This window comes from Dasypus novemcinctus, chromosome 2 (assembly GCF_030445035.2).
Source record: "Dasypus novemcinctus isolate mDasNov1 chromosome 2, mDasNov1.1.hap2, whole genome shotgun sequence".
NCBI lineage: Eukaryota > Metazoa > Chordata > Mammalia > Cingulata > Dasypodidae > Dasypus > Dasypus novemcinctus.
In genome coordinates, this window is record NC_080674.1 from 147125835 (window position 1) to 147148819 (window position 22985).

A 22985-nucleotide genomic window follows, 5' to 3' on the forward strand; every position below is an offset into this window, starting at 1 on the left:
GATAGGGCGTCCGCATACCACATGGGAGGGCCACGGTTCAAAGCCCAGGCCTCCTTGACCTGTGTGGAGCTGGCCCATGCACAGTGCTGATGCGTGCAAGGAGTGCCCTGCCACGCAGGGGTGTCCCCCACATAGGGGAGCCCCACGCGCAAGGAGTGTGCCCCGTAAGGAGAGTCATCCAGCACAAAAGAAAGTGCAGCCTGCCCAAGAATGGCGCCACACACACAGAGAGCTGACAAAGCAAGATGATGCAACAAAAAGAAACACAGATTCCCAGTGCTGCTGATAAGGATAGAAGCGGTCACAGAGCAACACACAGCAAATAGACACAGAGAGCAGACAACTGGGGGGGGGGGGAGTGGAGAGAAATAAATTTTTAAAAATAAATCTTAAAAAAAAAAACCGATGAAAGTAGCTACATTAAACAACAGATTTTCAGTGAAGATGAAACAGCCTTATAGTGGAAGAAGATGCCATCTAGGACTTTCCTTGTTGGAGAGAAGTCAATGCCTGACTTCAAAGCTTCAAAGGACAGACTGACTTTCTTATTCAGGTCTAATGCAGCTTGTGACTAAGCTGAAGCCAAAGCTCATTAACCATTCCGAAATCCTAGGGCCCTTAAGAATTGTGCTAAATCTACTCTGCCTGTGTTCTATAAATGGCACAACAAAACCCGATGAAAACACATCTGTTTACAACAGGGGTTCTTAAACTTTTTTTTTTAATCTAGTATTTTATTTTACTCATTTAAAAATATTTCTGAGAAGGGGTCTCTAGGCTTCCCCACAATGTCAAAGTGGTCTCTAGCACATGTGCACACTCACAAGGAGGCTGAAACCCCTGCAATTCAGGTTTCCTTATTATTATTTTTTAGTGTATGTTTTATTTATTTTTGTCTTTACTTTTTTTTTAATGTTACATTAAAAAAATATGAGGTCCCCATATACCCCCCCACCCCCCTCACCCCACTCCTCCCACAACAACTACCTCCTCCATCATCATGGGATACTCACTGCACTCAATGAACACATCTCTGAGCACTGCAGCACCACATGGTAAATGGTCCACATTTAAATTTACACTCTCCCCCAGTCCACCCAGTGGGCCATGGGAGGACACACAATGTCCACTAACTGTTCCCGCAGTACCACCCAGGACGACTCCAAGTCCTGAAAATGCCCCCACATCACATCTCTTCTTTCCACTCCCCACCCCCAGCAGCCATCATGGCCACTTTCTCCACCTCAACGCCACATTTACTTCCATCACTAATCACAATTCCAGAATAGAGCATCAGCAAGCACACTCCAATCCATACTCCACTCCTCCATTCTGTGGACCCTGGGATGGCTATGTCCACTCCACCTCTGTATCGAGAGGGTGCTTAGATTCTACTTGGATGATGGATGCAGTTCTCCTGTTTGCAGTTGTAGGCACTCTTGACCTCCTGGGGTGGTGGTTGACCTTCTTCACCTTCCTGTTAGCTGGCTCGGGTAAGTCCAACAAAGCAGAGGATAGGAGTTGCAAGTCTGTTGAGGCTCAGGGCCTGGCTATCACATGGACAATCCAGAGATTCAGGTCCCCTGAGTATACACTAATCCCCAGCGCCAACCACAGGTCTGGTAAAAAGTAATAGGAGAGGCTTGTGAACAAAGATCACATCTGAATCCAACTCCATCACACTCAGGAACACAAACTCCAAACTAGGGCCAACTGACATGGCACTGAACTCCATCTGCCATGACCATAGAACCTGTGGGTCTCTGTAGTCCTCAGAAGAACCAATACCTGGGGTTGTATCTACTTTACCTGTCTCTGGGACTCTGCTGAGGTGTGAGTAAGAGCAACTCCTCTGATGACCTCCTGGCTCTTTTTTGGAGACTAATAGCCATATAAACTCATTTGTCCTTTCCATTTCCCCCTTTTATTCAAGGTCAAAAAGCATTTTTAACTCCTGATATTACATGTAGGCTGAGATATTCTGCTGATCTGAGTTGACCCTTTTATTCAAGGTCATTCTCTAGTCATATCATCAGCTGGTACTTGGTAGGAATCCCTCAGTGCCACAGAGGCTCATTCCCAGAAGTCATGTCCCATGCTGGGGGGAAGGCAATGCATTTACATGCTGAGTTTGGCTTCGAGACTGGCCACATTTGAGCAACATGGAGGCTCTCAGGAGGTAACTCTTAGGCACCCTGCAGCTCCAGGACTAGTTCTTATTTCAGGGACTTAGGCTCACAAGTTCTTAGCCTTTTTTGTTCCACGGACACCTTGCCAGTCAGGTGAAAACCACAGACCCCTTCTCAGAATGTAGTGGCAGATAGTTTTATGACACTCAACATCTGCATGTCTTTAAACTAAATTTTAGGATTATTCAAAAGTATGTTTTACAACTTTCCCATAATTTCAATACCTGATAACCTAACATGGTTCAACATCTGTTCAAACAGTCATTTTCGGTAATCATTTAGAAATTCAAATTTTCCCACAGCATCATAAAACCATCTCTGCCATCCTTACCAACCTTTTTGCAGGCAGTTATCCACTGCACTCGGAACACGCTACATCAAAATCAAAATCATACTAAGTCCACACTATACGTGTATTATTTAATAAATATATCACACCCGCACCAACGCATCCCCACAAGAATTTTTTTTTTTAATTTTCAAGTCAAGCTCATGGACCCCCTAAAATCCTTCCATGGACCCCTTAGGGATCCATGGACTCCTGATTAAGAACTCCTGGTTTACGATATGATTTACTGAATATTTTAAGCCCACTGTTGAGACCTATAGCTCAGGAAAAAAAAAAAAAAGATTCTAAATATTACTGCTCACTGACAATGTACTCAGGCATGCAAGAGTGCTGAAAGAGATGTAAAAGATCAATGTTTTGTTTTCATGTTAACACAGGGTCCATTCTGTAGCCCATGGATCAAGGAGTAATTTGAGTTTCAAGGCTTATTATTTTAAAAATACATTTTGTAAGGCTAACGCTGCCATAGACTACTGACAGATGCGGGAAAAGTAAATTGAAAACCTTTTGGAAAGAATTCACCATTCTAGATGCCATTAAAGACATTTGTGATTCATGAGTGAAGATCAAAATATCAACATTAACAGGAGTTTAGAAGAAGTGGTTTCCAACCCTCATGGATGACTTTGAGGGACAAGGCTTCAGTGGAGGAAGTAGCTGCAGATGTAGTAGTAACAGTAAAAGAACTATAATTAGAAGTGGAGTCTGAAGATGCTACTGAATTGCTGCAATCTCATAATAAAACTTGAACAGATGAGCAGTTGCTTCTTATAGTTGAGCAAAGATAGTGGTTTCTTTTTTTTTTTTTAAGTGGCTTTTTTATCTTTTAAGGAGGTACTGGGATTGAACCCAGGACCTCTTCTTACATGTGAAGCAGGTGCTTAACCACTGAGGTATACCCGCTCCCCAAAAGTGGTTTCTTGAGGTGGAATCTACTCCTGGTGAAGACGCTGTGAACATTGTTGAAATGACAACAAAGGATTTAGAATACCACATAAACTTAGTTGATAAAGCAGCAGGGTTTGAGAGGATTGACTCCAATCTTGAAAGAAGTTCTACTGTGAGTGAGATGCTATCAAACAGCATTGCATGCTAAAGAGAAATCGTCCATGAAAAGTCAGTTGATGGGGAGCGGATGTGGCTCAGGCAGTTGGGTGCCCACCTCCCACATGGGAGGTCCTGGGTTCAGTTCCCGGTGCCTCCTAAAGATGATGAGCAGATGCAACGAGCTGATGCAATGAGCAGGGAGCAGATGTGGCTCAAGTGGTTGGACACTCACCTCCCATATGGAAGGCCCTGGGTTCAGTTCCCAGTTCCCTGGGTTCAGTTGCCTCCTATAGACGACAAGCAGATGCAATGAGCTGACACAACCAGCAGGGAGCAAGTATGGCTGAGACAACAAACAGAGACAATAAGGGAGACAGAATTGATGTGGCAAACTTCACTGTTACCTTATTTTAAGAAATTGCTACAACCACCCCAACCACTGAAGGTTGAGGCAGGGCCACCAAGGGCACTATGAGCTTCTCCTATAATTTTTAAAGTTGAATTTGCTTGATTCGGCCCTCATCTAATTACTGCAACCCTTTAACTGTGTTTGCTAGCTGTTCAAAACTTACTATTTGGAGAACAGCACCCTGAAGCATCTTACTCCACCATCTTGACCAACTGGAACTGCCTTAAATTCTGCAAATTTTTTAATCCAAAGAAATGGTTCTCTTCTTTCAAACAACTGCATTATTACAAACCCTGAATAGACTATTCTAGAAACTAAAGAAATTAAAATACAACTCAATCTTTGTTTGCTAAAAATCAACATGTTATGGGAAAAGGTATGACTAACAACATGCTAGTTTGAATAATAACAAAACAAATCCCTAACATGAACAGAAATACAATCAGCCTGATTAGAGTGCAAGCAAGGCTTCCAGAACACCCTACACAGAAAGCACCGCTCCATTCCACTCAACATGATGTCTTCAAGATTCATCCATGTTATTGCATGTATCAAGATTTCATTCCTTTTTACAGCTGAATATTATTCTGTGGCTATGTATATACCACATTTTATTTATCCATTTATCAGTTGATGGACACTTAGATTGCTTCCATCTTTAGGCAATTGTAAATAATGCCGCTAAGAACAATGGTGTGCAAATATCTGTTTGAGTCTCTGCTTTAATTTTAGTAGTGGAACTGTCTGGTCATATGATAATTCTATACTTAGTTTTCTGAGGCACTGCCAACTGTCTTCCACAGCAGCTGCACCATTTTACATTGCCTCCAGCAATGAATAAGTGTTCCTATTTCTCCATTTCTCTGCATCCTCTCCAACACTTGTTATTTTCCATTTTTAATAGCAGCATTCTATTGGGTGTGAAATGGTATATCATTGTGGGTTTTTTGTTTGTTTGTTTTTTATTTCTCTCCCCACCCCAAGTTGTCTGCTTTCTGTGTCCATTCACTGTGTGTTCTTCTGTGACCACTTCTATCCTTATTAGCGGCATCAGGAATCTGTGTTTCTTTTTGTTGTGTCATCTTGATGTGTCAGGTCTCGTGTGCGGTGCCATTCTTGGGCAGGCTGCACTTACTTTCGTGCTGGGCGGCTCTCCTTACGGGGCGCACTCCTTGCGTGTGGGACTCCCCTAAGCGGGGGACACCCCTGCGTGGTTGGGCACTCCTTGCACACATCAGCACTGAGCATGGGCCACCTCCACACAGGTTAAGGAGGCCCAGGGTTTGAACCACGGACCTCCCATGTGGTAGGTGGATGCCCTATCCATTGGGCCAAGTCTGCTTCCCTATCATTGTGGTTTTGATTTGTATTTCCTCGATGGCTAATGATACTGAACATCTTTTCATGTGCTTTTAGGTTATACTTAATACTATATCTTTAAACCTCTGTCCTTTGTCAGTTCTCCTCATCTCCCTCCATCCTTCCTCCTCCTTTCCCATGTCTCACAGACTGGATGCAGCCAACCATGCATTCCATTAGTCCTCTACACATACCTGTCTCTTCACCCAGACAGATACACTGTGTCATCGTCCCCTCTACCCTAGCTTGTCCTCTTCTCTACCTAGGCAAGTATTATGTCCCTTTAAATTACAGATCAATTCCTACCTCTAAACTAAGACTGTAAGAAGTTCTGGAAAAGGGCCTCTCATTTCAGCTTCAGGACAGCTCTTGGGAGCTATTTCTCACCCCTGGTTAGTCCTAACACTGGAGAGGCCTGAACCATCTTAGCCAGTGGGGTGAGGTCAATATTAGAGGAAGAAGGGAAGTCAGGGCAATGCAGGGTCTCTGAACTAAAGCCAAACTCTTGGCATAGGGCTGGGACTGGTTTGGGCAGCTGGTTTTCCATTATCCCCACACAGGTTTGTTTTTTATTCCAGCCAGTTTGGATGCCCAGGCCTTTGAGACCTGAGGCTGTGCCCCTGTGCTGAGCACTCTTGCTTAAACCTCAGAGAGAATAGGTGGTTGGAAGCAGAGGAAGGGGAGGAGAAGTACTCGGGATGCTTGTAATAAAGAGGTTGGCCAACAGCCAGTCACCATCACCCAAGCCCACAGACTGCAAACTGAACCTGAGCCTGCCCCATCTAGGTAATGAAGGCCAAAGCCCAGGCAGAGAGTTCTAGTGCCAGCAGAGCTTGGCCAGTGGCCTCAAAATGGCCTCAGTCTTGGCAGTGGCTGCAATGGAAGTCACAAGTCTTCCTGCCCTGGCCTCCATGTACTCACTCAGGGCACTGTGGGATTTGGCTGCAGAGGGGCTCAGCCAGCCTTCTTAGGAGGCTAGAAAGAGACCTTCACACATGGGAAATGAGGACTCCCTGAAATGAAGAGATCTAAACTGTCCTCATGGAGCTTTCTAGGGCCTTCATGTAACCCAACCCACTATCCTTTTCTCTCCTAGTACAAGGTAATTTGAAGCCTCAGAAACTATTCTTAAGGGCCTCAAAAAGCCTGGCAACCTACCATCCTCTAAGTTCTTCCCCTGGCAAACTTGTACTATCAAGGAGCAAAGGAGATGTTTAAAGTGAGGAATGCTTAACAAAGGCTGCCTAACAGGGAAGAACCAGCCAGAAGTATAGGGAAAAGAACAGATGAAAGTCTCAGGAAACTGTTCAAGTTCAACAGGGGACTTGAAAAGACTCAAAGTGGGGGAGAAAAGGCACTGCAGGAGGAAACAGCTAACAGTACCAAAACAAGTTCTGGTGAACATCTCACCTTGAAATGAGCAGTGGTGCTGCCAGAAATAGGAGCTTATATCCAAGAGAAGAGAGAAACTGCCCCAACACTCACACAAAAACCTCACCGTTTCCTCTGTCCAGTTCCTGCCCTACCTTTACAGCACTTTGCTTGAGCCAGTGGGGAAGACCATTCAACAGAGATCCATGGCTATACTTGTCCCCCAGGTCATTATATCCTGGGGGCAGCCAAGAATCCCCACTGCCTGGCTTTGATAAGACACCAGGGCTTGGGTGTGAACTGTCCTTAACTAAGCTTCCCAAGTGCCTCATGGGCCTCAGGTGTGTGTATGCATGTCTGTCTGTGAAGGATGGGACAGAAGCAGGTCACACCCTTGCAGGGCATCCTGGAAATGAGATGACCCATAAAGGAGCTCCTTCCAGGCTTCAAAGCAGACGTTAGGGGAGGAAGGGTCACCTGCCTCAAAGCCACAGAGCCATGCAGAAGGCACTGGGAGTTTTGGCCCTTGGCCCCACCTTAAAGGCAGCCCCTTCCAAGCTGCAAGGGACCAAAGGTCACAAAGAGACAAACCTGCTGTCACCTAGACCAGGGTCAGGCGTTCCTTCAAACAGATGTCCAGGGCCTACAGGAAATCAGACTTATCCCTTAAATACTCAAAACCAAAGTAGTTGGTCTACTATAAATGAGGTTTTTAAAATTCAATTCCCTCCTATTGCTCGTGCAGATCTGAAATGATCTGACCAGATGGCTGGTGCTCTATAATTCTTGGATTGCTCTCATCAGTTGTTGATGATTTGAAATTTTTTTTCCCTTTTCCTTTTTTCCCTCCTCATATGAACGTGTCCCTGCACGGGCTTCCTGCATGCTCCCATCAAGTGGGCTCTTTGTGCTAATGCCAATATTTCAGAGACTCTCACAGCCACATGCAGGGAAGTCAGCTCAGGCCAGTAAGGCATCCCAAGTTTGAGCCTGGCTGCGCTGTCCTGGGCCCATATGGAGCCAACATGCAGGCACTGGCTAATGGGCAGGACAAACGGGCCCCCTGCCCAGGCTGCCTCCTCATCCCCACTTCTCCTGCAGGTCCCTAAGAAAAGAGACAAGTCACTTCAAGGGCTAAGGTATATTTCTAAAAATGATAACTTCAGCCACTTGTGCTAGGTCCTTTGAGAAACATTTTACATGTTAACCTTGTTTAATTCTCACACCATCTCTGTGAAGTAGATATCTTCATCCTTATTTTCAGATGAACAAACTAAGGTTCAGAGATTCTATGCAACATGACCAAAGTCACATAGCTCAAACAGAGCTGAAGATAGGTTGAAGGTTCAGCATAAGTAAAATTTGACTACTTGTCCCCCTCCCAAGATTTTACTGGTAGAGAAAGAAGAACTTGCCCTTGCTATATTCTCCTTTGCTTCCTCTCTGAGCCCCAGACACTTCTATCTGGACATCCATAACACTTTGGTGCTTTTCTCATTCTCTGTATCTTCTGTGAGACTGTAAGCTGCTAGAGGTAAAGGTCATGTCCTATTTGCTACTCAGAGACAGTAGGGCACTGTTTCTATAGTTAGGATCTCAGGCCTTAGATCCAGACAAAGTTATGTTTGAAACTCAATTCTACCATTTATTGGTTGTCTGACTAAGTCACTTCTGAGACTCAGTTTTGTCTGTAAAAATGAGGACAGTTACAGCACCTGTCCTCAAAGGATGCCTGGCAAAGGCAATGTTCAGTAAATGTGAGCTATTATCTGTCTCTCTGGCTACCAGTACAGTGCCTGGCACTGAATAGGATCTCAGAAAATGGCCAAGGAACAGAAGCCCCACCAAATCTGGCTGTGACCAGCTTTCTGTGATAACAAGTACACAGACACAAAGTCTTGGTCTTCAGGGATCCTCAACCTCAGGACAAATTCCTGAATGCCTTGCCAAGAACCCAGAGAACTGCCAGCAAGCAACTTTCCTTTGCTTGCTTGTGAACAGCTGAATCCACACTCAAGTGCTTGCTGTGCCTCTGTAAGGTAAGGCAGATCCTAAAATAAACCAGAAGAAAGAGAGGCAAAAAAATCACTTCCAGGAACAAGCAGCTCACAGTGAGGACGCTGACAGTAATAACAGAGGCAGGAGAGTGACCTGCTCCAGTACTGAATGATTGAGACCTAATTCCCACCATGAATCACTGGTTGGTCCCCTGGAATTCCAGCCCAGAGCAGGCACTCTGGAAATCTACCTTCAATTGAACCCAGACCACAATCAAAACAGGTCATCTACCCCATAACCCCTCCTTGGAGGCTCGAGAACAACAGAGCTGTGGCTCTGTCCAAAGACCTAAGGGGAAAGAACATACTGAACTGAGGTCAGTAACTGTCAATATAAACAGCCCAATTTGCCATTTTCTTAAAAGTCCCCAAAAGAGATTTCACCATCTTCCTGTGCCATGTCCCTGACTCGCAGGCAGGAAATGCTCTGCTAACCCCTTCTGCTTGTGCTTAACCCTATTCCCTGACCATAATGTCTGGGGAGAGATAGAAGCAGGACCAAACTTCATGACCACGAAAGTCTCTCCTTAATATCATACATAACATCTTCTCTATCTTAAGACTGGAGAAAACAAGAAGACTACAAACTCATGTACCTTCACTGGCAGCCAATCCCACAATTGAGCTGAAGGGGTGATGTAAGAAAAGAATGGAAAAAAAAAAAAAAAAAGAGTGAACAATTCAAAATCAGAACTTCTATATACTGAGTAATAGCTTTATGCCAGGAACGGGGCAGGGGGCTTCACAGTCATCATCTTACCCATCCTCACCATGGCCTCTGCAGCAGGTAGGGCAGGGCATTTCCCCTACATCATCAATTGGGAAACCAAAGGGCAAAATTCAGTGACTTGCCTAAGATCCCCGAAGGATTTAAACCCAGGACTGGCTGACTCTGAAGTCTGTCCTCTTTACCACTAAATTATACTACCTCTCCATTCACCTACCCTTCAAAGAAGTCACCAGGATAGGCTATGTTCTTTTTTAGGTTTAGATAGTGGTGGTGGAAGATTCCAGGCAGTATTTGGAATGTGGTAAATATTATACAGTGGCTGAAGGCAAATGCCAGCTATCCACACAGATCACTGAGGTCATTTTCCAAACAATATACATACATATATATACAAAACCTTCTCAATATACATACAAAACACCTCAAACTTGGACTGGGGCCTAAGAATGTCTTGTCTGTCTCTTCTGGTCTGACTGACTCCATGGTGCCAGATCCTCAACCACCCCACATCAGACACTAAGGTTAGAACAAGCCTCCCACGGTTCCTCCCTCACTAGTTCTGCTTTGACAGGTACCAGAGCTGCTTCACCATGAGCTTCAGGGCCCGAGTGTCCATGCTCATATGCAATACACAGCTGCTGGAGCAGCTTCAAGGGAAATTTAGGCAGAAGAGTTTATGATGGTCCTTGAGAAACTGGAATGCAGAGAGTACGGTGCCAATGGAGCATCAGGCCCCAGATTAAATGTAAAACATCAGTGCTCTACTCCAATGCTCCAGGAGGTTCTAACAGCCCACACTTCACCCGTGTCACACAGGCTCTGGTTTTTTCTCCCCAGGGACATAGGGAAGGGCTTTTTGCTTAGCCATGAACAGCAGCCCCACTGCCCAGAGAGCTGGGCAAAGGCCAAATTAGACTCTTCAGCTTTGTTCTGCAATGTGGACCCAGGGCCTTAAAGGGTGCTGCTAACTCAGCCACAGGACATTAACCTCCAACTGCCCTCGGCACTTACTTTGGTCAAAGTGGTACAAGCTATATCACAGAAAACCAGCAGATTCAGCCACATTCCCCGCCACCCCATCCCTAATACTCTTCTGGCTTTAGTCCTCAAGGAACAGGGACTCCCAGTTCACAAGGAAATTGGGAGAAGGCAGCCAGGGGTTGGATCTGCTGAACCAGTACCTTTGTGCCTAAAACCTCCCACTGCCAACACCATCAGCTTCCACTTGGCTTCCTTAGTGCTTCATCATGCCTTTGTGGCAGCTACTACCCATACGTAAGCCCAGCAGGAACAATATTGCTAACAGAAAGATAGCTGGCATAGCCAATGCTGCCCTTGCCAACTAGTGGCAATGGGAGCAGCAAGGACATGGCAATGAATATCGGCAAGAGGCTGATGAAATGGCACTGCGGCAGCTGCCAGGACTTGCCATCCACCTTGCCATGGTGCAGAATGCCAACAGTCTACTTCTGCAAACAGGTCCAGGTTTCAGCATAGTAGGGCTCCAGTCAAGGACAGTTGGGACTGGAAAGGAAAGTGAAAGAGGGTGACTCCAGGACCTGGGGTCAAACAATCTGGGTGGCTGAATGACAATGAACAAGTTATCTAACCAGCCTGAGCCTCAATGATTTCATTTGAAAATAAAGACCAATAATAGTTACTATTATTATTGTGAGGATTGAACAAGATTATGCACATCAAGCACCTAGCACAGGCCCAGTACATGGTAAACACTCCGTAATTGCTGGCTATTTTCATTATTATTTTAAGCCCTGGGCTCAGGCTGTGAAAGGGTCAGAAAGTCCCGCATTTAAAATCCAGGCCGGGACCAACCCGTTTCTTGGCATAGGCTCCTTTAACATAGAACACTACTCCTACCCCACACCAGTGCTCAGGACTCTCCCATGAACAATGTATCAGCAGCCCTGAGCCGAGCAGCAGAGCCTAAAATAGCATTTGCAGAACGAGGCACATGTCACTGCCACTCCTGTGCTTCAGAAGTGCAAGGAAAGAAAGTTTTCAATCACTTGCTCTGGAAGCCCGGCCACCCACCATCTGCCTTCCCTCCAGGGCACTCAGATGCCTCAATCTCTGCTTGGCTGGAAAAAGGAAGGTCCCTGAGCCCTGTGGAGGCAGCCACTGCTCTGAGGCACCACACTGTTTCCTCCAGCAGACCAGAGAGTGGCTGCTCCTTCAGAGTAGCCCTGTAGGGACAAAGGACATATGCAGTTTGAATTCAGAATGTGTTGTATGAGAACAGGGCTGGGCTGGTACCTGGCCGAAGGGCCTGCCACTCATGGGTCGGGTGAAACACCTCAAGGACCTCTGTGTCCAGCTCCTCCTCTGCTTTGGTTTCCGTTCTCTCTGTTTCTTTGGTGCTGCTCTTCTCTGGGTTGGTCAGTGCAAACTCCTTCTGAGAAAAAAAAACAAACAGAGGGCTTGACTGATGACAACTAGGCTCCAGAAAGCAGAAAAGAAGTGGCCCGAGGTGGTACACTCTCCCCTGATACCTCCCCCATGCCTCTCTTACCCTTCCCAGATATGTTTGGACACCTGTAATTCCTTTGACACGTTTAATCTAAGAACCAACACATGCAAGGTGATATGACTAAATAAACACAGCATAGTATGTTTTGGTGTGTATATGGTACTTTTGAACATGCATGAGGAAAAAGTCCATAAAATTCTACAACTATCATTGGGGAGGGGTGGGGGACAAAGGACCATTCTGGAGAGAAGGACTGGCAAAAGGACACAAGGGAGACTTACTTTTTTTTCTTTTTTCTTTTAACAATTTTATTGCCTTTTACTTTTTACTTGATATGCTACTATACTGTCTGACATTTAAAACTCATACCTACTACCTTTACCAAAAAAAGAAAGATACTTATAAAAGAAAAAACACACATATGACAGGAAGATTATGACCTCAAATGGCCACCACAGATGTGCCAACACTAGCAGCTGAGGTTCAAATGATTCTCAAGCAGCCCAGCAGGAAAGTAGTGTCCCTTCTGGGACATTCCAATCCATGGAGGAAGTGCTGCAAATGGGAAGGCGGGAGTTCAGCTGGTTTGAGGGACAAAGATGATCAAGTTGGAAACTGCTTCTTAAAACCTGTTTCCTTCCACCCTAGAAAAAGCATGGAGGATTAATGAGATGGTGTCTACAGAGCATTCTGAACTCAGGAAACAGAGATGTAAGATAAAATGAAAGTATTATTCATTTTGCTCCTTTCCAGCCTCCCTTCCTGTCCAATTTTTAAACCTGTTCTTCCATAAAAGCAGTAAGGCCTCAGGAAATTGGGATCAGGGGGTTCCAGAGCACTGGAAATTACATTTGGGAGAGAAAGGAGGAAGCTGCACTGGCATACCAGATTATTTCAGCCCTCCTACCTCCTCTGTTAACACTCTTCCTCCACCTCCCAATTCCTGCCCTAATGATAAAAGGGATATTTTTTGAATTTCAACTATGAGCCCAAACTTCTGCTAGGTACTCTATGTAGATCAGGTTTCCCAACAAGGCTAACTTTGCATGGGAGGTAACAATGTGTCTCTTTCAAGCAGTGCTCCAGTTCCAGATAGGTTCCCCATCTCCCCTCATCTCCCAGAGTCTGATCTTTAATTAGCTGTCAGAAGTAAAGTTAAGGTATTAAGGTTTTGGTGATGACAATGTAAAGCTCCTCCAAGGATTTCTGCCTTTTAACAAGAAATAAAGTCATGAAATTCAGATGGCAGAATTTCAGGCCTTGTTAAAGACCAGTAAGGAAAATATCTTGAGCAAGAAGTGACCCTCAAATCACATCACAAGTAACGAGAGACACTGATTAAGGCATGGTGGTTAAGAACTCAAACTGCATCAGAAAATCCAAAGTTTGAATCCCAGTTTCTGTGACTCTAGGAAAATGACAACTTTCTAGGCCCCAATTTCCACATTTGTAGAGTAGAAATAATAACAGTATCTAGCATGTATACTACATGAGGCACTATTTGTAAAACACTAAACCTGGGTACATGGTAGCCACTCCTATTATTACTTGCAAAGGCAGTTTATAGGTGACATCTAAAGGTGACTGTACAATATGGCATCATTCAGGCCAATAGGGTTAGGGAAGCAGTTGCCTGTGTAAACTGATCCTCAAATCCCTCCCATACTTTCAAATTGAAGTTTGCACAAATCTGAGCTCAAAAGAAAACAAGAACAGAAGAGCATTGGCTTATAAGGTTAAAGAGCAGACAGACTGGCAGGAGACATCCTACATTCTAAGGACACAGGCATCAAGGACTTCCAATATCCAAGTTCTGTAAGGGCAAGCAACTGTGTCAATCTCTTTCATCACTGTATTCCCCATGCCTAGCACAGGGCTTAATCTGTAACAGCTGGGGGAAAAAATAATTGACTTATTGCTACCTCCCTGCATCCTAAGCCTTACAAGGCACTACCACAGACAGATGTGTCTTTTGGGTATCTCAGAGGCAAGCCAAGGTACCTGAGTCAGTCGGAGACCAGGCATGAGGGTCCCCTGACCCTCACTCCAGAACAAAGACCACCTTGTCAGCAAAGTACCCAGAGCCTATGTTCTCCAGGGCCCAGCCATGCTGGTCAGGCCCTGCCTAAAGCACAATAAACTAGACCATAGGACTGGAAGAAGGTTAATAAAATTTACCTCAGAGGTGTGTCAATAAAATGCCTCCAGGGGCCAGGCAGAGATGGATGTAAATGAGAGAAGTGGGCAGGTGTAAAGCAACAGGGAGTGGTGGGGACTGTGGGACGAGAAGCCCTCCTGCCTTGACTAAGGAAACAGCTGCTTCTCAGCTGGTCCACCACTGCCATGAAGGCATTCAACTTCAAGAGAAAACAGAAATCCAGCTTTTTCCTGAAACTTTCTTATTTTTAGAACACTCTGAGGGCCAAACTAAACATATCTAAGCTCCAAATTGCAACTCTTGCTTTAGGGCAGGCATTCTTAATCAAGGATCCTTAGACCCCCAAGGGGTCCATGGAAAGATTTCAGGGGGCCTGTGAGTTTGAATTGGAAAAAATCAACTTATCTTATCTTTATTTTCTCTGACCTCTAACTGAAATCTGGCATTTCCTTCACTTATGAATGCATGCAATAAATAAATTACAGTAGGAGTCATTTCCCCTGACTGACAAAGGGGTCTGTGGAACAAAAAGGTTAAGATCCCCTGCTCTAGGGTATCTATTAGCAATGTAACTCTTGACAGATGTAAGCATCTGAATTCACATCATCAAGAGAAACAAAAAGAGACAAGGGGAAAGTAGGTGCTGAGAAGGGCTAGAGATCATTTTGATGACATTTCCTGATCATTTTCCTGACCAGGAAAGCCTTTTTTCCTAGATTTCCTCAACAAGATTAACAGAGTAGGTTCGAGAAAAAGAATTTAAAAAAGGAGACTGATGAACCACTGAATCACATGCTTCAAGCTCTAGGGAGGCCAAACACTTTTGCAATAATCCTGCCACTGCTCGAAATTGTTTGAACCAGGATCTTTTGAATCAGAACCAGAATCTTTGAACCAGATATAAGCCATACACACACAAACACACATGCACTTCTCATTATTTTATAGTACACTCAATTTTTAGTGGGGATGATACAAAATCAGTTCTCCCCTATCTGGTCAGCCCATCCTGTTCACCAGATCTGGCTCCGGGTGACTGTAGACAGTTTCCCCAAATCCCATCTGACCATTCTCAAAGGCCAAGAACTCAGAAGCAACAATGGAAGTTCAGTCATAAGAACATACCACAGGTTGGACAGGTGGCTCAAAAAGAAGTTTCAGAAAAGGTTCTGAGGAAAAGCAGATCACTGGGATGAGGATGTAATAACAGCAGCTACCATTTATTGACCCCTTACCATATGACTGGCACTGGCAAAAGTGCTTCCCATGCCTCAACTGATCTGAGTTTGAACTGCAAAGTAATGACTCCTTATTCTCATTTTACAGATAAGGATGAACAGGAGCCTGCTCAAACTCACACTGCTAAGAAGAGCAGAACTGGGATTTAAATCTGGGCCTGCTTACCTCCAAAGCCCATGCAAGAATTCTGACTCACTTTTGGTGTTTCTGTACTTGGTTATGTGCACTAACGGTTGCATTCTGGGTGCTGAAGAAATGAAGCTGGGGCAATGAGATCATCTTAGCACATTTAGCAGCACTTCTCCCTTTGCAAGCAAAGGTTTCTTTGGGTCAGGTAAGAAACTATAGTCCCAGAGAAAGGGCAAGCAAATCTAGGTTTTCTCTTTCCCCAGGCAGAGTCCTGAACAGGAGGGAAAGACCAAGAGGTGAGCAAGGCAGGCCAGCCCTTTGGTCAGCTCTGAAATAAAACTCCATGTTCTATGCCTTCCAGCTGGCTTCTCAGGGCTCCCTTCCTGGATCCCCAGCACTGTCTTCCGCATACCACCATACACTCCAAGTACCAATTTCCACTCAACTGAATGGCAAGAAATCTCAGCTAAGGTGTTAGCTGACAACAGCTTACCATGTCACACTTCCTTGCGCTTGTGAAGAAGAGATTCTTAAACACCAAGGCCTTTAAGATTCAAGAAAATGAATGAGTCTCTAATGGTGGGCTGATAGATACTAGGATAGAGATAGAGTGTCAGGATAACATTTTCGGGCAGGAGTCTGACACTGCCCAAATTAAACCACAGAAGCAGCCACTTCCTCACTAAAAAATAACAGCTGACATTTACTGACCATCCATTGACCATATTGTGCTAGGTGCACATTTAATCTACACTAAAACCTTAAAAGGAAGGTGCCAACTCTGTTTATAGATGAGGAAACAAATCTCAGAAATGGTCAACAACTTGCCAGAGGAGGTGGTAATACGTGGTTTACCCAGGGTATGTGCTCCTCCCACTGGACTCCATTACCTCCCTCCTCACTCACCATATCTTCTAAGGCCAAGTTCCACACAACCACAGCCCTGCAGGGGCCACGCACCTAAAATGTGGCATCCCAGGAAAGTGCCATAGCAGGAATAGGGGAGGGAGACTGGCTCCAGATCCTACCCTGGTACACATAATCAACCTTTCCTGGAGGGCCATCAACCTGCACAGATAGGTAATTTCAGGTCACCAGGAACACCTGCCTAGACTCCAGACTCTGGAGAACAGAAGAGCCCTCCCACCCCCACCCCAGTTTTCACTATTGTTAAGGCGGCTGGATGCATAATTTGGATTTTAAATGCCATCAGGGCAGCAATTTTTATGGTATGAGAGAAAAGATGCTTCAACTCCTACTTGTGCTTAGCACATGATGAAAGATTATGACAAATGGATATAGCTTAGGAACAGACATAAGGATAAAAGCAGCTTCTGTTGATGAAAGTCAGTATTAACATTTTTCTCAGACTAGACTCAATAGAGCTAATATAAATGGGCCAGAATAATTATGGCTCTGAAAGCTCATCTATTTGGTTGGACTATTATCCAAAAGGGACTTACTAACACGCAGCCCTTAAGTAAATTCATCAGCATGCTTTTGTTAATTGTGCATCTGCTAAAGCTCACGATGGGGAGCACGGGGATCCTCATGAGCTAAAGGTGAGGGAGGGGAACGAGCCCCAATCTTCCCTCAAGACTCTTAGTTGCTTTTCTGGGCCATTCCATAGCCAGTCCATGCCAGAGAATGCCTCAACCTCATGCTGTGGTCAGTCCCATCCCCAGGGGCTGCTGGGATCCCATTCTCATTGCCCTTGAAGAGGATCTTAAAGAACATTAAAAGCTCAAAAGGATTCGTGACTCCTAACAGTTATGTTCTCTCCTGTTCCAAAAAGTGGAGAGAAAGGCAGAGAGAAAACAAATGACTTCAGAGGGAAGGTGGAAGCTTGCCATGAGCCAGAGGTGAACCTCAGCTAAGCTGGATTGTTATTAAATTCATCACGACCATCATTTGCACTTCAAGGGCCTCCTGCTCCAAAGCCTCCAGCGCTTTACCTAACAGGTACCAGGAGCCCTGGGTGGTTGGGGAAGGTGGCCAGGGGAGGATAAGTCAGTCAGAGAGCTGGCAGTGAGGGCTTCTCAAGGGAGAGAAAAAGGAGGGCATCAGGAACTGGTCAAGGGCAGCATGTTGCTGGGGTAAAACAGGGAAATAGATCCAGGAGCATCATTGTGCTGAAGCCAGGCCAGTTCTGCTCCTGCCATTGTCAATGAAAGAAAACATGAGCAATGAGGTCTAGGTTAATGAAAAGAAGGCTGGAAAGGACAGAGTATAAAGGAAAGAGTAGGGAAGGAGACAGAGATATAGATGGACTAAGAAAGCTCAAGAAGGAGGGGAACAGAGGAAGGAACAAAGGAAGAAGCAGTCTTCCTTGGGACTGGGACTCACTGCATAAGCATCCAGCTCCTACAGAGAATCCTGACCTTACCAGCTCAGCTGCAAACTGGCTGTTTGATTTTGGCCAAGTTACTGAATGTCTCTGAGCCTTGGTCTCCTCCTTTTCAAAATGAGGATAACAATTATATTTGTCTACACAGGATTATTGGGAGGATTACATAAGAATATACATAAAGCACTTAATATAATGCGTGGCATACGGTAAACTGCTGCTGCTAATGATGATATCAACATCAGCATCTTTCACCCAGGGGAAACCATGTCACAAGCTTTAAACAGAGGCCAAAGGACTCAGGGATGAGGAGGAAGAAGTACACTTACCAAGATTCAGCACTGGCCACAGTGCTGGTGAAAGAAAAACAAAAGCCTGCCCCACAGCCACAGCCACAGCAGCCCCAGTGACCCCAAGCCCTGGTGATCCCGACAAGGATCCCACTTATGGTAAGACCCCTACCTGGATCTGATGGCTGAGGCAGAAGGTGAAGTAGGCAGCCATCAGCAGCCCGAGCAGCATGCCCACAGGAGCTTTCCTTGATGGAGGCTGGTCCCGGGGCACCATAGTTAGAGACTGATGACCGCAAATCTGGAAAACAGAAGGTCGATGGGAGGCTGGTATCTGGTCGCCCAGCATCATGAGTTTCATGATGTCACCTGTTGGACAGATGTCAGACATTTCCTCTATGAACATATCACAGGTCTTCTACCACAGGGGTAGACAAACTTGAAGCAAGCCTCTATGTCCTATAAGGTTGCGAGCCACCCAAAAGCAGATATCTCCTGATTGGACTGCACAGCCACTCAAAACTCTTGCATGAGCTAGAACCGTTCCCAGTCCCTTCCTTCCTCATCATCGATTTGTTATCAGTAACACTGATATAAAGATAGTGGTTACCAGAAGTTCTGAGGGGAGGGTGAGAAGAACAGGTGGAACAAAGGACATTTTCAGGGCATTGGAATTGTTCTGCATGATACTGCAGTGATGGTTACAGATCGTTATACATTTTGTCAAACCTATAAAATTGTACGTGCAAAATGTAAACCATAATGTAAACTACAGACATGGTTAGTAGCAATGTGTCAATATTTGTTCATCAATTGTAACAAATGTTCCACACTAATTAATGATGTCATTTTTTTTTAAGATTATTTATTTATTTCTCCCCCCTCCCTCTATTGTCTGTTCTCTGTGTTCATTTGCTACCTGTTCTTCAGTGCTTATATTCTCATTACGTGACTCCAGGAACCAATCCTGGGACATTCTGAGAGAGAGGCAATCACTCTCTTGCATCACCTCAGCTCCCCGATCTACTGCGTCTCTTATTCTCTCTCCTCTGTGTCTTTTTTAGTTGTGTCATCTTGCTGCTCCAGCTCTCCACGCGGGCCAACACTCCTACGTGGGCCAGCACTCCTGCACAGGGCAGTACTCTGCACAGGTTAGCACTCTGTGTGGGCCAGCTCACCACATAGGCCAGCATACCTTCACCAGGAGGCCCTGGGCATCAAACCCTGGAGCTCCTATATGGTAGGCAGGAGCCCAATTGTTTGAGCCACATCCACTTCCCTGTATGATGTTATTAGAGGGGAAAATGTGTGTGGGGGGGTGGTATATGGGAATTCCCTATACTTTCAATGTAACTTTTCTCTAATCTAAAACTCCTTTAAAAATAAAATTTGTTATATGAAAAAAAAAAGTATCAGGTTGTAGAAGGTGGTGTTGGCTCCACCAGGGAAAGAGAAATACTGACCACCTTATCTGTGTGTGAAGTAACATGGGCCCAAATCCACATAAGCCTTTATAACCATCCACTTCTGAACCAAACCACTGCCATGCCTGATGACATGTCACCAGCATTTGCAAGCCATGAAGCCTTTCACATCACCATTCAATCCTTCCCATTTATCTGGAGCCATGCCAGAAGTTTCTAGGAGAGGAGATAATTTTAGTAATCATTCTAAGATGTGAATGTAGTCTAAGAGTGATGCCAGACCTTGGGTCTAGTAGAGACTCTACTTGCCCTGGCTGCTTTAAAAACCAAAGTGCAGGACCTAGTAGCTGTTAAAAGTTTAAATGAGACAAGGACGCTCTGTTTAAGCAACTCTGCTCATTAAAGTAACTGCAAAGACTCAAACCGGGGAAGCGGACTTGGCCCAGTGGATAGGGCGTCCGTCTACCACATGGGAGGTCCACGGTTCAAACCCCAGGCCTCCTTGACTCATGTGGAGCTGACCCATGTGCAATGCTGATGCACACAAGGAGAGTCCTGCCACGCAGGGGTGCCCCCGCATAGGGGAGCCCCGCGCGCAAGTAGTGCACCCCATAAGGAGAGCCGCCCAGCAAGAAAGAAAGTTCAGCCTACCCAGGAATGGCGCCACACTCACGGAGAGCTGACGCAGCAAGATGACGCAACAAAAAGAGACACAGATTCCCATGCCGCTGACAACAGAAGTGGACAAAGAAGACGCAGCAAATTGACACAGAGAACAGACAACAGGGGTGGGGGGGAGGGAGAGAAATAAATAAAAATAATAAATCTTTAAAAAAAAAACTTAAACCACTAAATTTAAATGTATAATCTATGCTCAAAATTGCATTGTATTCATCATTTATATGGGGACTTACAGAGACCTAAACTGCAACACTCTTCAGACCTGGAAACCTGAATGTGTAGGTAAATTTAGGGCAGGAGAAGATAGACCCAGTGGGAAGAAGAAGAATGGTATAATGGAAGTTGCCTAGGACAGGAGTGAGGATGCCTAAGCCATGGTTCCGACTTTTCTGGTGACCTATGGCATGATCTTGGCCTGGACATATGATAACTCTGAGGAGCAGTCACAACAACATGGATAGGAGATTGGGCTTTATAGGCAGACAGACTTATATTTGAGTCCCAGCTCCACCAAAGTCTAGATAGGTGACTTTGAGCAAGTTACTTAACCTTTCTCTGCCTCAGTTTATCTGTTTAAAAAAATAAGGGGGAGTAGTAATCTCTTTCACAGGGTTATAGGATTATATGATAATGCTTATGAAGTCTCAAGCCAGTTATAGAATAATATCTGCCACTTACTGAGGGCTCATTATCACATTCACAGTTTCATCATCCATAAAAAGGAGAGTTCAATACCTAAAGACCAGCCTCACAGAGCTACTGTCAAGTGCAAACATGATCACACAGGCCAAATGAAAGCCCAAAGTCCAAAGCAACAGATCATTACTGGTAGATACGGAGGATGGGAGCTTGGCCCTATCCACATGCCACCCTGTATTTCCGAAAAAGCACTACTATTCTCACCAGAAAAAGAAAGGGTAGGATGGGAAACAGATGTGGCTCAAGCAGTTGGGCTCCCATCTACCATGTAGGAGGTCCAGGGTTCAATGTCCAGGGCCTCCTGGAGAGGGCAAGCTGGCCCATGCAGTGAGCTGGCCCATGTGGAGTGCCAGCCCATGCAGGAATGTCGCCCGTGCAGGAGTGCCAGCTGATGCAGAGAGCTAGTGCAGCAAGATGACACAATGAGAGACACAGAGGAGAGAAAATAAGAAGATGCAGAACAGGGAGCTGAAGTGACACGAGAGTAACCACCTCTTTCCCACTCCGAAAGGCCCCAGGATTGGTTCCCAGAGCTGCCTGATAAGAATACAAGCAGACAAAGAAGAGCACAGCAAATGGACACAGGGAGCAGATTACATGGTGGTGGGGGTGGGGGGAAATATAAATAAATAAATCTTAAAAAAAAGAAAGGGTAGGAAACACTAACCCGGAGCAAGAACAAACGACCATCTCCAGGATCTCCAGGTCAGAAAGGAAAAGGAATGACCCCTGCTTCTACAGGATGCCCCCACATATGAGGGAGTCCAAACAAGTTCAAGTTCATCCCAAAAGGCCTAGGAGATCAAAAAAGCTGAAACTGGAGATGGTGACCTATGTCAAACCAAGAGGGGTCCACAATGCCCCTGGGGCAGGGCATAGCAAAAACGATCCAGTTCCCCTTTGCCTCAGCTCAACTACGGTCTCCTCAGGCAGAGTCAACCAGAGGGTCACTCCTCAGGAGATGCTCTCTCATTCCCAGGAAAGCCAGTTTCCCTTGAGGCCGCAGCCACCACCCCTATCATCTCAATCCATCTGACATATTCAATATATTCACTGATCATCTACTGTAGTAAGACACTGGGTAAACAAAACAGACACAGTCTTTGCTGTCACGGGCTCACAGTCTATCCAGGAGATGGACAAGTAATCACAGACTACATAAATCACGGTCGTATTAATAGAAAGGAATAGGGCACAGGGAGAGAGAAACAGGATAAGTGGCGCAGAGGACAGCGCACTGCCATGCTGGGTGCTCAGAGAAGGCCTCACTGAGATGAGTTTGGGCTGAAATCTAGAGGATGAGAAGGGCCAACCAGAGAAAAAGCAGGAGCCTACATGGTGGGAACAGCATATGGAAAGGCACTGAGGCCGGATGAAGCATGATATTTTTGAGGAATCGAAAAAAGAAAATTAAAAGATCTGCAGTGAAATGACATAAGGTCAAAGGAGTAGGAAAGGGCCTTATAGGGCTTGGAAAGGAATTTGGATTATATTCACAAGGCCACAGGAAAGATATTAGGCAGGCGAGCCCTATGATGCTACTTGAGTTCCCCAAAGAGAGCCTGCCTTCCCAGCCATCAGAGATCAGAGCCCCCTGTCCTGCCCCATAATCCACACCACACCTCTAACTGCTTGCCCAATCTGGAACTGCTCTTTCGCCAAACTACTCATGCTCTGTTTGTCATTAAACCAGAAAACTTAATCCAAATTGGCAAATGATCTAGGAAAGAAAGGCAGAAAGAAAACAAAATGAACAACAAAAACTGTAACAAAAACAGAAAAATACAGATTGTGTATTAGCCCAGACCCTTATCAAAGGTTGGCATGTTTATCACTCAGCCCTAAAACACCTCATTAGGGCAGTTTACTTAATAAAGTCTTATTCGAGTAAATTATGGGAGAATATCTCTGAAGAGTGTAGTATCCACCTTTTCTCTCTCCCACCCCTGCCACACTCCTCTGCTCTACCTCAAGATTTTGGTCCTGTGACAGGACTGCAGTGAGACCTAAAGCCCTGCT

The 22985-nt window shown here is 45.3% G+C and overlaps 1 protein-coding gene across 12 annotated transcripts in view; it reads right to left on the bottom strand.

Moving 5' to 3' along the window:
- The window catches only part of SIL1 (SIL1 nucleotide exchange factor), a 336574-nt gene that overhangs the window by 244569 nt on the left and 69020 nt on the right, over positions 1-22985 (bottom strand). For 6 of the 12 annotated variants that reach the window (XM_023584479.3, XM_071218307.1, XM_058279478.2 and 3 more), the window contains 2 exons: positions 18335-18463; positions 11786-11924 (listed from right to left, as the gene is read on the bottom strand). In XM_023584479.3, coding sequence (XP_023440247.1) covers positions 11786-11924; positions 18335-18439 — 244 coding nt within the window. In that variant the 5' untranslated portion in view covers positions 18440-18463. Of the gene's footprint in view, positions 1-11785; positions 11925-18334; positions 18532-22985 lie in introns of all 12 variants that reach the window. The other 6 variants (XM_071218308.1, XM_058279470.2, XM_058279471.2 and 3 more) reach the window with 3 other exon arrangements.